General features: G+C 34.0%; 3 protein-coding genes and 1 long non-coding RNA gene across 4 annotated transcripts in view; 2 read left to right on the top strand and 2 right to left on the bottom strand.

The window, feature by feature from the left end:
- Positions 1-3,527: 3,527 nt before the first annotated feature.
- Positions 3,528-6,207, bottom strand: LOC112089868. The gene is made up of 8 exons (XR_002901290.1): positions 6,149-6,207; positions 5,943-6,037; positions 5,229-5,761; positions 4,971-5,045; positions 4,769-4,885; positions 4,346-4,559; positions 3,908-4,130; positions 3,528-3,814 (listed from the first exon to the last, which is right to left on the bottom strand). It is a non-coding gene; the product is annotated as an uncharacterized LOC112089868 (long non-coding RNA).
- Positions 6,208-7,375: 1,168 nt separating this feature from the next.
- LOC18009998 (xyloglucan-specific galacturonosyltransferase 1) lies at positions 7,376-9,270 on the top strand. Its single transcript, XM_024160652.1, is given in 3 exon segments — positions 7,376-7,805; positions 7,998-9,029; positions 9,032-9,270. Coding segments are annotated over 3 exon segments (1,701 nt in total).
- Positions 9,271-9,821: 551 nt separating this feature from the next.
- Positions 9,822-11,421, top strand: LOC18009989 (probable glutathione peroxidase 8). The gene is made up of 6 exons (XM_006391680.2): positions 9,822-9,975; positions 10,493-10,569; positions 10,670-10,731; positions 10,801-10,919; positions 11,005-11,172; positions 11,251-11,421. Exons 1-6 carry the CDS (start codon positions 9,931-9,933, stop codon positions 11,281-11,283), a joined length of 504 nt encoding a protein of 167 aa, XP_006391742.1. The 5' UTR covers positions 9,822-9,930; the 3' UTR covers positions 11,284-11,421.
- A 2,527-nt stretch (positions 11,422-13,948) lies between these two features.
- Positions 13,949-14,516, bottom strand: part of LOC18009996 (AT-hook motif nuclear-localized protein 5) — a 2,708-nt gene continuing 2,140 nt past the window's right edge. Inside the window, exon 4 of the mRNA XM_006391678.2 lies at positions 13,949-14,516. This exon is cut by the window's right edge and continues 201 nt beyond it. Within this exon, the coding sequence (XP_006391740.2) occupies positions 14,202-14,516 (315 nt within the window). The 3' untranslated portion in view covers positions 13,949-14,201.

The raw sequence follows: 14,516 nt of genomic DNA, 5'->3' as shown, positions 1-14,516 counted from the left end.
AATATAAAAATATGCTTCTATTTTAATAAAAAAAGATTTTTGTTTTATGTTTTCAGTTTCTAATATAAAATTAAATAACTTTTAATTATTTTCAACCTTAAACATCAATTATTTTATCATGGAAGGAGTATATATTAACATAATATCACAAGGCAAAAAGAGGAGGAGACACGTTTAGAGATGAGGGTTTATGCTTTCGAAAGCAAGAAACGTCATCAGAACTAGACATCGCAACAAAAGAAGAAAGATCGAGAACGAGTCTCGAGCTAAAACTTCGGAGACAAGAAGAGATATTGATGAAGATTTAGTTCCTCAAGATCTGGTAATCGAGATCTTAAGGAGATTGCCCGTGAAATCCGTCGCTAGGTTTCTACTTGTATCCAAGTTATGGGCAACAATCATCCGAAGTCGAGAATTCATCAGATCGTTCCCGTTTCAACGCTCGCTTATTCAACCCTATCGTCTACTCTTGGCATTCAAAGATTTAGATAACCAAAACTTACGTCAGATTTGGAACTTCTTCTCGTCTTCATCAACTTCAGAACGACTCTCTTATTTATCTCTTACGGCATGCTCAAATATCACTAGCCCGTATAGCCGGGTCAATGATGTTCTTCATTACGTTAATGGCTTGATAAATCTTGGATGTGGTCGACAGCAAATCATATGTAACCCTAGCACCGGTAAGTCCACAACCTTACCCAAAGTAAGAACAAGAAGAAATTTTATCCGAAGCTTTTTAGGGTCCGATCCACTAGATGCTCAGTATAACGTGTTGTGCATGTCTCAAAAAATGTATGGTAAGTGGCGTTCTCAGTCTTTTGAACATCAAGTCTTCACGTTGGGAGGAGTTGATAAATCTTGGAGGATGATTGAATGTAACATTCTTCATGGTCCCGTAACTAACGGTTTATGCATCGATGGGGTTGTGTATTATGGCGCTTTGACGGGTATGAGCAAGAATGAATGTTGCTTAGTGAGATTCAATGTGAGATCTGAAAAGTTTGGTCAAGTGGTAGGATTCTTGGGTGATCATGATACTCCTCCATCTTTGTTTAGCCATATTTCTTTGATACGTTACAAAGGGAAAGTAACTTTAGCCATTCAAATTGGAATAACGAGGTTTGAATTGTGGGCTTTGGAAGATGCTGAGAAACATGAATGGTCCAAGGTATGTTTCTCTGTTCATCATCTGCTTCATCCTTCACTGCGTATCAGAGGAGACATTACTCATACGGATGAGATTGTTTTTGTAGTGAACCCGCCTGGACACTTTTATTTTCTCTATTATGATCACCAAAAGAATATTATTGTTAAGAGTAGAGAATATAATTCAGGCAAAGAATTAATGAGGCGGTTTTCTCTTATGGTTCCTTTTACTGATTACGTAGAGAGTGTTATGTTGTTGTAAGGAAAACACGTGTTTCGAGTCGTCTTTTGGCTTGAGTTCTCAATTACTTTTTTTTTTTAACATAAGTTCTCAATTACTTTGCAACGGATATTAAATATTGGTCATCTCAAGTTTATTTTTTGTGCCCATAATGAACATTATAGACTTTTCTTATTATTTTATAATTATTCAATACTAAGGAAAGAAATAAAAGTCTGTACAGAGCTAGCAGGGAATCGTTTTTAAAGAAGTCACATAGTATTGTTAGTGAAATTTAAAATACGATGTTAGAGCATAGAAAAGAGGAGAGGAAGAAAAGAGATGGCTTCTGAATTGTTGCAAACTTTCTATACTTGTAGAAGAAGTGGTTCTATTTAATTATTTCTTGATACCTTTTGTAAAGGCAAACTAGTTTTGATAAGCCTCGGATATGGTGAACAACAAATCAGTACTAACCCTAGCACCGGTAAGTCCATAACCTTGCCGAAAGTAAAGTCGAGAAAAAAGATCATTCAAAGCTTTTTTGGATACGATCCAAAAGATTACTTGTATGTACTGTCTTCTGAGCATCAAGTATTCACACTAGGAGGAGGAACAGTTGATCACAATCATGGAGAATGATAGAATGTAACATTCTTCATCGTCCCAAAAACTGATGGTGTGTGCATCAATGGGGTTTTGTATTATGGCGCTTTCACAGGTACGGATATGATGGATTGGTGCTTAATTAGATTCGATGTGAGGACGGAGAAGTTGGATCTTGTTTCTTGATTAAACAGAGACTAGCGTGCAATCTTAGCTTCGGGAGCATTCTCCATCTTTGATTAGAAAGTAACCTTAATTAGCCTTTGAATATTCACTCCATATTTATTTGGCAATGCTGCTTTACGCACATGTAGCACTATTCATACTGGTTACTGGTGAGGTTATTTTTGTACCCTACGATTGGAGAATAACGTATGCATGGTGTTGTGAATTATCATGTTGCTAATTACGATCACGAGAGGAATGCGCTTAGGCTAAGAAATGTTGCATTTTATACAGAGAAATCAGATTCCACAGACTTATGTAATGGTACTTTTTTTTTAATTACGTAGAGAGGGCTATGTTGTTGGTAGGAGATTATATCATTTTAAATATATGTTGTCTCGGAGTCTTTTAAAAATGGAGTGAAAAATATTCTGGTTAAGTTTATTCAAAGAAATATTCTGGTTAATTACAAGTAAAAGATTAATTAAGATCAAAATAGAATCGAAAACAATAAACCAACATTGTTTTGGAACTTTATTCGTGTTAGCCAAATCCATTTTGCTTTGTCAATGCTCTTGTGGGAGCTGATCTTAACTTCACTCCAACGTTAGTTTATTGCCAATAACAGAGCAACTACCCAATTAATATGTTTGCCATGTCTGAAACACTAACCCATTATTTAATCAAATCATGTCCCTCAGTCCAATTTGACAATGTCTTATCATAGATACCTTAATATAACGCTTTCCTGAGAATTTTGGACTATAGTAACTAAAGATACTTAATAAAATAATTTGAAAAGCTAAGTAAATCTTGTGCTATTCTGGATCCATGACCCATATAATTATCGAATAGAAAGGTAAAGTGAAATTTTCCTCACCATAAGAAGCTTCTTCTGAACATCAAGTAACTAAAGATACTTAAAATTTTTAATTAATTTGAAAAGCTAAGTAAACCTTGTGCTATTTTGGATCCATGACCCATATAATTATCGAATCGAAAGGTACAGTGAATTTTTCCTCACCATAAGAAACTTCTTCTCAAAAACTTGTGTTGAAAGTTGGAGTGTTTATTTCGTGCTTGGGTTGGGTTGATTTTGATATAACTAGGTGAGTGCCCGCACTACGTGCGGATGGTTTTATAATAATTATTTGTTTTTCTTTTTTTTGGTTGTTTGAAAATTTTGATAAGTAATACCGATTTTTGTTGATGTAATTTTACAAACTTTGTATTGTTATTATTTAAGTAGAATGGAATAAGTGAATAACTTATGGTATGAGGTATACGTATTTCATAATAAAACAGATGGAGACTGTTAATGTGTTAGAAGCTAAACGTTTGAACTAATCGGTACATTGAACTTATTGTCAACAAAATATTCTTCATAGTTTTCACTTTTCATTTTGCAAATTCTAAACCTGAAACCAACATTGATAATGTATATATTGTCAACGAATACCTCATATACAGATTCAACACATTTCTAGTCCAAGATACTTATTTTTGACAAAGGTTGATAATCAGAGTAATTGGCAAAACCTATTGACGTCCAACAATTAGATTATTGTAGTAGGAGACCAGTCCCCCCCAACGATCAGGATCAAGACATTTTTGTAACTGTTTTGTTTTGTAGGTAGTACGAAAGAGACATAAAGATCTCGATTAAGTGATTCGCTGAACAAAAACACACATGTTAGTCAGACCAAAGAGAGAGAGAGAGAGAGAGAGAGAGAGAGAGAGAGAGAGAGAGAGAGAGAAGATGCATACCACCAAGCGAGAAGGAGGACTTCCTTCTCATATAAGACTAATGATAGGACAGCTCTGACTCCGGATCATTGAAGATAATGATAGCTTTGAGTGGGCGAGACTGAAACAGAAAAGCATGGGACATTAACCCATGAGTATATAATATAGCTTCATGTATAGCTTTCAATACTCGCTAGGACATTCATATGCAAGTAGTGCTCCTTCATGCCGTCTTAAAGAATTTCTGCAGCCAAAACACAAACAAAATGAACTTTATATATTATACATGTGATACAAAAAATATAGCACCAATGACATAAAAAAAAATTGGCAAGCCACTCCAATGGAATATTGAATTGCAAACAATCCTCTTCATGTGAATATAAATCAATTGTGTTACTGAGGGAGTGTAAAACTCATCCAGAGAGAGAGAGGGGCAAAATTAAGAGAAAAACTCACCAACTAAAGTTTACTACACTTAGAACAATGCTGAAGAATATTCTTCGCCATCTCAAGTGCAATATGTAAAGAGCATAAGGCCTGAATCCCTGATTTACTCCAAGGTCTTGCTCCTTCCAACGACACGAATATAGAGTACATTGCAGAGAACTCCAGAGATGAAATATAATAACTTTAGCTTCCATTTCAGGGATTCCGGTGATATATATTTATTCTGGTAAAAGAATTTGAGAGATGAAATGAAAATAAATTAGTTGCAGTTCTTTCCCTGCCATGATATGAATAATTTTCTAGTAAAAGCAACAATCACAATTCTGTAGTATCTATCAGGAAATAATGTGAACAGCGATTCAAGCCTCTAAACATTATCTTCCACTGAATCTCCTCTTATATTGATCTTACATTACTACAGATATTACTCACCTCAACTCTATATCTTAAAATAAGCCACCACATTTCCAACTAAATCCTTGTGTCTTCGCCTGCTAAGAATTTTTTTTGTTTTCTATCTCTTGAAACACTTATCTCATCGGGAGAAACCTATGGCCAAATATACCAAAGCATTAGGCAGACCTCTTTGAAGAGGTCTTACCAATAAAACGTTACTATTAGATAAGAAACTCACAAGAAAAACAGAAGAACTGTTGTTATATGCTCTCATTGTACGCCTTATTGGATGAATATAGTTGATATATGACCTCTGCATAAGAAGGGTTTAAGGAAAGGTAAGCAGATTGTATTCAAATGTGCAGAAACGACAACAAATTTAAATCACTTTTGTTACTACTGAAATACCACAGATTACCCAACTAATCACAAAAGGGTGATGAGAAAAAGGTACAGTTATACATCGCATAATTCACATAGATGATAAAAAACTTACCTTTTGGAAGATAATTCAACTTAAAACCCTTGTCAATCGTGTTGATGAATTCCCAAATTTGTTCTTCTGAACTAACTCTATTTCAAGAGAGGAAGAATGTGAAGCAAAAAACCTGAGCACTGAAAAGAATATAGGATAAGAAAACACATTTTAATCATACCCACTGCTGCCAAATTCTCTTCTCTGTCAACACTATCACTCATGAATCTGTTTCTTCTTTTTTAATCATAAAAATAGAGCCATGACTGTATATTTGGTGTTCAAATTCGATTTCCAATGGATTTAAGTAAAAGCAAAATAATAGAGATATGTAAGGTTTATTACCTTCAACAATATTACAATACCATTAATTTTAATGATAGGTTTGGTCGATTGAACCCCATTTTCGGAAACCGACTTGACAACAACATAGAGATGAGAAAGAGGCAGCCTCCAAGTTGAAAGAGATTTTTAAATAACCCACTTAACCTGTTCGATTCCGTAAGAGATGTAGGCTGTTAACCAACTTATTTCCGTTAATCTTGCATTATGACCTGCCCAAAGGACAGATAATTACCATTAATCTTCTGAATTGGAGAAAAAATCTCTTCTAAAATATACAGATCTCATACCTTTACTTCTGAAAGTCAATCTAACAGCCATTATACTGAACTAATCATGGGGGCAAATTTTCGAAACTTGTGAGATTTAGGTTAATATCAATTGATGAGATACCTGCCACGGAGGAGGAGTGATAGCATAACCGATCGGAGGCGACGAAGAAGCATCAGACAATCTGTCGACGCCCACGTCGAGTAATTAAGCAAAGTCTGCCAATAAGAGAATAGTAAGAGGGTAGTAACTGGGGAGGTCTTTTTCCAAAATCAATTCAGAGGAGATGTTTAGATTTAAGAGCAATGTTTTGCTTTCTAGAAACGAACCTGAACCTTCATCGGAAGAGACACCTTTCTTCACCAATTTAGAATTACTCTAAATCTTTGCGACATCTCCTCTGTTTGAATTTCTTTTTCTAACATTTTGCCAAAGAGACATCTTTCTCACTCATTTGTGTAGGATGAGAGTTACAAAGGAGGATGAAGTTAAGAAAGAAGCTGAAGAGAGAAAAATATGAAAGGAAAAAGAAAGAAGAAGAAGCGACAATCGACAGAGGTGAATGGAGACGGTCAACCCTAAAATTATCAAAGCCACGTGGCGCTCTCTCCAGTGCTGACGTGGCAAGCAACTGGAGAGAGTTGACCCTCTTTTATAGTATAGACTAGGTGAATACCCGCACGTAACGTGCAGATTTTTCTTTTCAAATTTTTCGATTTTTTTATTATATTTTTATAAAAATTAATATAATCATCACTTATTATTTACTTACTTGTTAATATTTTATTCTAAAATTTTTTAAAATATTAATTTAAAATATATATTGAATATTATTTAATAATCTAAAATTATATTTAAATTAATACATATCATTCAATATTTTTAATTAGTTATATCATAAATTTTTGTTTGACATTTACACAAATATTAATTAATAGTCAATTAATAAAAAAAATTAAAATTAATATAATCATCATTTTATTTGTTACTTGTTATTATTTTATTATAAATAATCTTAAAAATTAATTTTAACATCTTGAATATTATTAAATAATCATCAGTTATATAAAAATTATATATATATATATATCAATATTTTTAATTAGTTATAACATAAATTTTTGTTTAATATTAATATAAATGTTAGTTAATACAATCTTTTCATATTCTTTAAGTGCTTATATAAATGTTAGTTAACACAAATTTTTCATATTCTTTAAATGCTTTAAAATTTAATATTAAAATTTATTATTTAAAATTTAGTTGACAGGTGTCAACTTCTCCAATACTGATGTGTCAAGCATATGGAAAAAGTTGATTGTCAAGATATTCAATGAATATAAAAATACACATACGGATCCACAACTATTATCGTTTACAAATTATATTCGGATGTATTAGTCTTATATATGATATGATTAAGTTTGTTACACCAAGACGTGCTACCTTAATAATCATATAAACAATTATTAGTCGGACGTGCGTGCATGTCTCTCAGCAAAACATATACAAAACGTTACACACAAAAGAGAATCCTAAAACAACCAAAGAAGAAAATGCCTATCTCCGTCTCAAAGAGACGACCAAGGTCATCCAAAAAGACCGAAACCGAAAAACCCGAGAAATCACTTAAAGATCCTCGTATTTGGTGTGGTAACATTTGCTCTAGATCAATTCTCTATCGTGTTCCTCTCACGATTCTCTTTCTCTTCTTGATCTATCTTTGGTCAACTTCCACGACCGTTATCTCCGGTAACGTCCTTCATATTTGCATCTCTTCGCGCAAGCTCAACGATCTTTACTGTCTCACAGCCGGTTCTCAGCCCGGTTCACGTGTAGCGCTTAGCAATTTCACTAAACCGGTTAGTGAAAATGTGATAAGAAGTGAAGAGGAGAAGAGTGTTGTTGTTCTTGGTAAAGATGGAGACAAGGGTTTCGCAAAGAATGAAACTTTCACCGGAAAAAGAGATTCTGAAGAAGAATCTGTAGTGGGAACAAGCCTCAACATCATAAAGAATGAAACGTCCACGGGAGAAAGAGTTTCCTTTCTTGATCAAGATTTCAAACTCACCCATGAGGAGAATCTTGATTCCATTCTTGTTCAAGATTCTGAACCCAAGAACGAGATCAATCCAGACCTCCTCGTTGATTGGGGTTTAGAAACCGGAGAATATCGATATCGGTACATCAATTCAAAGGATGAAGATGAAGAGACCGCTCTGAAGGCCGTGGACAAGTATCTTCAAATACAAAGATCTTGGTTATCGATGGGAAAGAACCACGAAAAAACTGTATCTTGCGAAGGAAAAGGGGTTTATGTTTACGATTTACCATCTAAATTCAACAAAGATTTGCTGGGAGAATGCTCGGATATGGTTCCATGGGCCAATTTTTGCAGCTTCTTCAAGAATGATGCGTTTGGTGAATCGATTGAGAATCTTGGTAAAGGCTGGTTTAAAACAAATCAGTATTCTCTTGAGCCGATCTTTCACTCTAGGGTTTTGAAGCATCCATGTAGGGTTTATGACGAGAACCAAGCGAAGCTCTTCTACGTGCCTTTTTATGGCGGTATCGATGTTTTGAGATGGCATTTCAAGAACGTTTCTGAGGATGTGAAGGATGTTTTGGCGATCGAGGTTGTTAAATGGCTCGGATCAAAAAAGTCATGGAGGAGAAACTCCGGGAAAGATCATGTTTTCGTTCTTGGCAAGATCTCTTGGGATTTTAGGAGGAACAACAAGTTTTCTTGGGGCTCAAGTTTACTTGAGATGCAAGAAATGAAAAACCCTACAAAACTTCTTATCGAACGTAATCCATGGGAAGTCAACGACGTCGCGATACCTCACCCAACGTTCTTCCACCCAAAAACTGATGATGAGATCTCAAGCTGGCAAAACAAGATCATCGTAAAACCTCGCCGGAGCCTAATTAGCTTCGCCGGTGGAGCAAGACCCGGTAATCCTGATAGCATCCGGTCAACATTGATTGACCAATGCACATCATTTCCAAACCAATGCCGGTTCTTGAACTGTACCGATGGAGGCTGCGATAAACCGGAATCGATTATTGAGCTTTTCCAAGATTCAGAGTTCTGTCTTCAGCCACCTGGAGACAGTCCAACGAGGAAGTCGGTTTTTGATTCACTCGTATCGGGTTGTATTCCCTAGCCGCCGTTCGATCACCGGACGCCACGGCACCAGGCTGAAACCCATGCCGTCATCGATACTCGGTGTATATAAACAAAGAGGATTTGAAGGCAAAGAAGGTGAATGTGATTGAGAAGTTGATGTCAAAGACTCTAAGGGAAAGAGAGGATATGAGGAGTTACATCGTTCATGAGCTTTTGCCTGGTTTGGTTTATGGAGATTCTAATGCTAAGTTTGAGAGGTTTCGAGATGCTTTTGATATTACTATGGATAGTTTACTTCATAAGATTTCGAAAAATTTGTAAGCTTTTTTTTTTTTTTGTGAATTTCATTATCAATTTGACATGTAGTACGTTTTTTTGAATATTATTAGGACTCTCAAAAAGAGAATGTGACCTCTTGATTTTGCACAATAATTCAAATATGTTTTAAATTGCCTCATGGATGGTGGTGATGACTTGTAAGCAGATAGCTTGATAGGAGAAACATAAAATAGCATTTGTAAAAAAAAACTTTTTTAGTTTTTGATATTCAAAAAAAAAAATCAGTAGTAAAATCTAGCCATTTAAATATTTAATTTGAATTCTTATTACGTATACATATTTGATTTTATAATTAACTTGAAATATAAAAATTTAAAAAGATTGTAAAAAAAAAAAAAAGATGTAGAATTGTATGTTGGTTGGTAAAAAAAAAAAAAACTTTTACTAGTAGTCTACAAGTTATAAACAAAACAAATTTGAGTTTCAAAAAAAAAAACATATTTGCTGCGTTTATGAAGTATTCCCAAAAACAAAAAGACGCTAAAAACATTTTGAATCTGGCCCACTAGTAAAAGCCCAGTAAGCCCAAAAAACATGACACGAATTGTGTGTCAGAATCTGCATTTCTCACGCCTTTCAGCTTCTGTTGTCTTTCCTTGTTGACTCGTCTCTCATTTCTCCTGCTTCTGAAATTCAACTCCAATGGCGACGAAGGGCCCAGAATCTGTTTACGAGATAACCATTGAGGTGAAAAAATTGCTTAACTTTAACCATCGATTCAACACTCTAATAACTTGAATGTGTGTCTTTTTTACTAAAAGGAAGAACCTTTGATTAAAGGTCTTAAGAGGGTGAAAAAAGCTTGCATCTTGAGCTCTATATGAATGCTTAGGTTTTGTTTCTCAAGAAATACTCTTAATTTGACTTTATGATGCCTTGCTGATTCTAATAGAGGAGTGTTCGTTGTTGGGTAAGAAATGTGACAATGATCTTCACTAAGGAATGATTTGTCTTGTGTTTCATATGTTTGTTTTAGAATTTCTTGGGTTTTCAAGCGGATAGAGTATAATCAAGTTGATCATGAGAGATGATTGTTATCAATTTGATCCTTGCTTTGTCTTCTTCTGATGATTGGTCTCTGAGTTATGTGTCACAGATTGTTCTCTACAATGTTTAGTTGTGTTCTTGTGTTAAGCTCTGTAGTTTTAAACTGAGAGTCTTTAGCTGATAAAATCGCTATTTTCTCTTCTACTGCTTGCAACAGGATGCAAAGGGGGACAGCTTCGAACTCAGTCAATACAAAGGCAAAGTCCTTTTAATTGTCAATGTTGCTTCCAAATGGTTAATCTTCTATGCTTATCAGCTATTTCGATTTGCAATGTTGTCTGTTTTTTTACGGATGTTTCTTTCTTGTCTTGTTTATACTCTGGTGGTCTCTCAGTGGGATGACCAACTCAAACTACACGGAATTGAATGAGCTTTACAACAAGTACAAAGACAAAGGTAATTGATTTCAGCAAATGTCTCAACTCTTTTGTTTTAGCTTCTCAACTTGATGTTGTTCTGTTGCAGGTCTAGAGATTCTGGCATTTCCATGTAACCAATTCGGAGAAGAGGAACCGGGAACTACTGACCAAATTACCGACTTTGTCTGTACTCGCTTCAAATCTGAATTCCCCATTTTCAACAAGGTAAACCGCTCAAGACGAATTCATTACACTTTGCTCTGTCTTGAAGTTTTAAAAACGATTTTGAATCTTTGCCATTGTGTATTAGATTGAAGTGAATGGAGAGAATGCTTCTCCTCTTTATAAGTTCTTAAAGAAAGGCAAATGGGGAATCTTCGGCGACGACATTCAGTGGAACTTTGCTAAGTTTCTTGTTGACAAAACTGGTCAAGCCGTCGAACGTTATTATCCAACTACTTCTCCTCTTACACTTGAGGTAAAAGAAATAGACTCTCTCTCTCTCTCAAACACCATCTCCCTCTCTTCTAATTTTTCTGTCTCAATTTTGCTGCAGCATGACATAAAGAAGCTTCTGAATATCTCCTAAAATGGTGGAGATTTGTTTCTGAATCGCCTGTGTTGCTAACTGCATTTTGATCATGAACTTCTCATGTAATAAAACGAACGATGACATTGACTTTGATTTAAATTCGTTCCGCTTTTGTTTCATATATCCAAACCAGTTCCTCTCAACAATTAATCTAGTTATCTCGATAAAACGAGCATCATCTCATGGTTGATGAAGACATCAGAGTATCACTAGTACACAGAAACATATCAATTATGTGATAATAAGAGAATCAAGTTTATTTAAAACAAATACAAATGTATTGATTTCTTTAAGAGATGAAGAACTCAGTAAACCAAATATCCACTCTAGCAAACCAAATCAAATATCTTAAGGCCTGATATCCTTGCGAACTCTTTAAAGACCTTGATAATTCTATTAACCGTAACTTTTCATCCGATAAACCGATGATGTCATCTGCAAAACTAAGGTGGGTAAGACCAACATTATTGCATTTCTGGTGGTATCCAATATCATGTAAATTACTGTTCTCAACAAAAACAAAATCGTTTTAAAAAATAGTGCACAAACAATTTTTTTTTTCTTTCTTACTTCTATTCTCTTAAAGGGAGCTACTTCAACTTACCAAAACAATTTTTATCCTTTTAATTTTTTTACTTCAGCTACTTCTATTTCATAAATAGTGCACAAACCATTTTTTGTTCTCCTATTTCTATTATTTTAAATCTCTGAACGGGTTTTGGATTTATCCCTGATAAAAATAATTTCTAAATCCACCACTATATGGGTTTCGACACACTTGTGAGCTACTTTAACTTACTAAAACAGATACATAGGGGATCCAAGATTGTTATTTGAACTTAGAAGTTTAAAAAGCTTTTTTTAAATCTGAGAAAAAAAATTGAAGAGAAGGACCTAAAGATTGGCGGCAGTGGAAGAAAAAACCGGAGATTTGCCGACTCAAAGCACAGAGAAGAATCATATATATGAAAAGTGGTGAGCTATCTCTATCTTTTTGCCATATTAGCAATATCAATGAATTTGGAAATGACATGTGTCTACACCCATTAAATTAATGGTTTTAAATAAGAAAATATGAAAAGTCTATTTATTTATATATTAATATGGCAAAACCAAATCGTTTTCAATCTAGTAATACTAGATTGTATTTGGCTCAAATATATCTTCAGTTACAACGTGAAAAATGAACGGATTCATTCTAGCAAAAAAATAGACATTATTTGACAATGATAGTTGCAGAGGAATAGAGCGCAACATCACAAGTTTTAAAGAGCTTCAGATGAATGAAAAGGGAGAGAAGTATAATTCGTTAATGGTGACAACAGAGAAGAATATTAAAAATACAAGTAAACATTTGTGTGTAATGTGTTATGAAGTTCTTTTTTATATAGTTATGGCTCAAAGAAAAAGAGAAAAAAGAATATGAGAAAATTTAAAAATTATATACAATTGGTGTGACTTTTTTATTTATTTCACATAATCAAATATTAATCTCTATAAAATGATATGGTCTTTCCTAAATCAGCATAATATTATAAATTTTGTAATAGAAAAATACATAATTGTTATATTTACAAAAGAATACATTATATAGAAAATATTTTATATTTATAAATTCATATAATAGTTTATTAAGGATTAGCTTAAATGTATCTCACCTTTTATGAAAAATAAGCATTGAAAAACAAAAGGTTTCAAAAAGGAAAGACGGTTGAATTTTCGTTGTATCTTATGCTTTTGCTTTAGTTTGATTTATTTGACTTGGTATGGTTTTTGGTTTATTCCATTTACGAAAATTTAAGGGACCCAAAATTTAATAACCGAATGGAAATAAAGTATTCAACCTGGTCATCTATAATTCGAAGATTTAGACTTAAGCTGTTTAAACAGAATCGAATACCTAAATTCTCAAAAGACATGAGTTGAAAAACATAAATATATATATAGACGATAAAGTAGACTTTAATGATATTGATAGAAGGAATCTAGCTTAACTGGTAAATAATAAATTAGATATTTAGATAGAGTAAATTTATAATGGTTATTAATTGAAGAATGTCTTTTGATAGTTTTTTTGTGAAATTTAAAAACTTATAAAGTTAGAGTGGATTGGTGGGATATTATTTGTTGTCATTTGACCTCAAAAGATTATTTTATAGAGTGAATTAATAACGGTTATTAATTACTTTATCACAAGATTCCATAGCTAAAACCGTGTCTCTCACATCAGAGAAGAGTTTAGGAGTTGTAATGTATAATTATGTCAATTGACGTATTTTATTAAACCAGAGTATCATTAGTACATAGAAACATATCAGTTATGTGACAATAAGAGAATCAAGCTTACTTAAAACAAATACTAATGTTTTGATTTCTTTAAGAGATGAAGAACTCAATAAACCAAATATCCCATTCTAGCAAACCAAACCAAAAGCCGGTTTATCAAGAACCCAAGAATTTGGGGTGTTCAATTCGGATAAACCAAATTGATCCAGTCCGAACTAACCACAAAAAAAATATCCAATCTGAAGCTCAGGCCAACACAAGTAATCAATCAAAACTAAATTTGGTTTCACTTCGGTTTTTATATCAATAAAACCAATCACTCAAAACTGAAACCTTAATTTAAGACCTTTACTGAAGAAAAACAAAGAGAACTTCATGGGATAAATAGTTAAAGTCTCCATAAATAACCTGAAGAGAGGGGTTCTGTTACATTAACATTGTTAGAAGGAACTCAGAGATCTGTCTCAATCTTGAGATTTCTGGTTTTAACATTCCCAGAGATAAAGATATTTCTACAACAACAAAGATATTTACAGCACTCACATTCTGTATGCTGCTGCTGCTTCAAAGGCTAAAGGTAGTGGGGTAGTAAACCGGAAGAAAGACTAATAATATTGTTTGTTTTTGAATCATCCGCGAGTAAGATCAATATCAGTGAGTAGGTTTCTGCTAGAGTCAAGTGACCTGCCAGAGCCTGAGACTGAGCCTGTGCCTGAACCGGGCCATCCGCTCATTGCCTGAGATGAAAAGTTCTGTGGTGTCTGCTGAGCCGCCGGTGCTGCTGCTTCTGGTGCATTAGTCGGTGTGGTCTCCATTTCGCTATTGTTTTGCTCTTCCTTTGGTTCACTTTCTTGTTTGATAGTCTTGTTAGTGTTATTAGACTTTGCAACTCCTCCGTATACAAAACTACAAGCCACCACCTTGAAAAAAAAAAGAAACAAAAT

Source organism: Eutrema salsugineum, unplaced genomic scaffold, assembly GCF_000478725.1.
Source record: "Eutrema salsugineum unplaced genomic scaffold, Eutsalg1_0 scaffold_8, whole genome shotgun sequence".
In the NCBI taxonomy this organism is placed as follows: domain Eukaryota; kingdom Viridiplantae; phylum Streptophyta; class Magnoliopsida; order Brassicales; family Brassicaceae; genus Eutrema; species Eutrema salsugineum.
The sequence above is the reverse complement of the archived record's forward strand: the minus strand, read 5'-3'. Positions and strand labels throughout refer to the sequence as shown.

Coding starts and splice junctions, on each gene's coding strand:
- LOC18009989 (XM_006391680.2), top strand. CDS start 9,931: ATGGCGACGAAGGGCCCAGAATCTGTTTACGAGATAACCATTGAG. Junction 9,976..10,492: donor TTTACGAGATAACCATTGAG/GTGAAAAAATTG, acceptor TGCTTGCAACAG/GATGCAAAGGGGGACAGCTT. Junction 10,732..10,800: donor CAACAAGTACAAAGACAAAG/GTAATTGATTTC, acceptor GTTCTGTTGCAG/GTCTAGAGATTCTGGCATTT.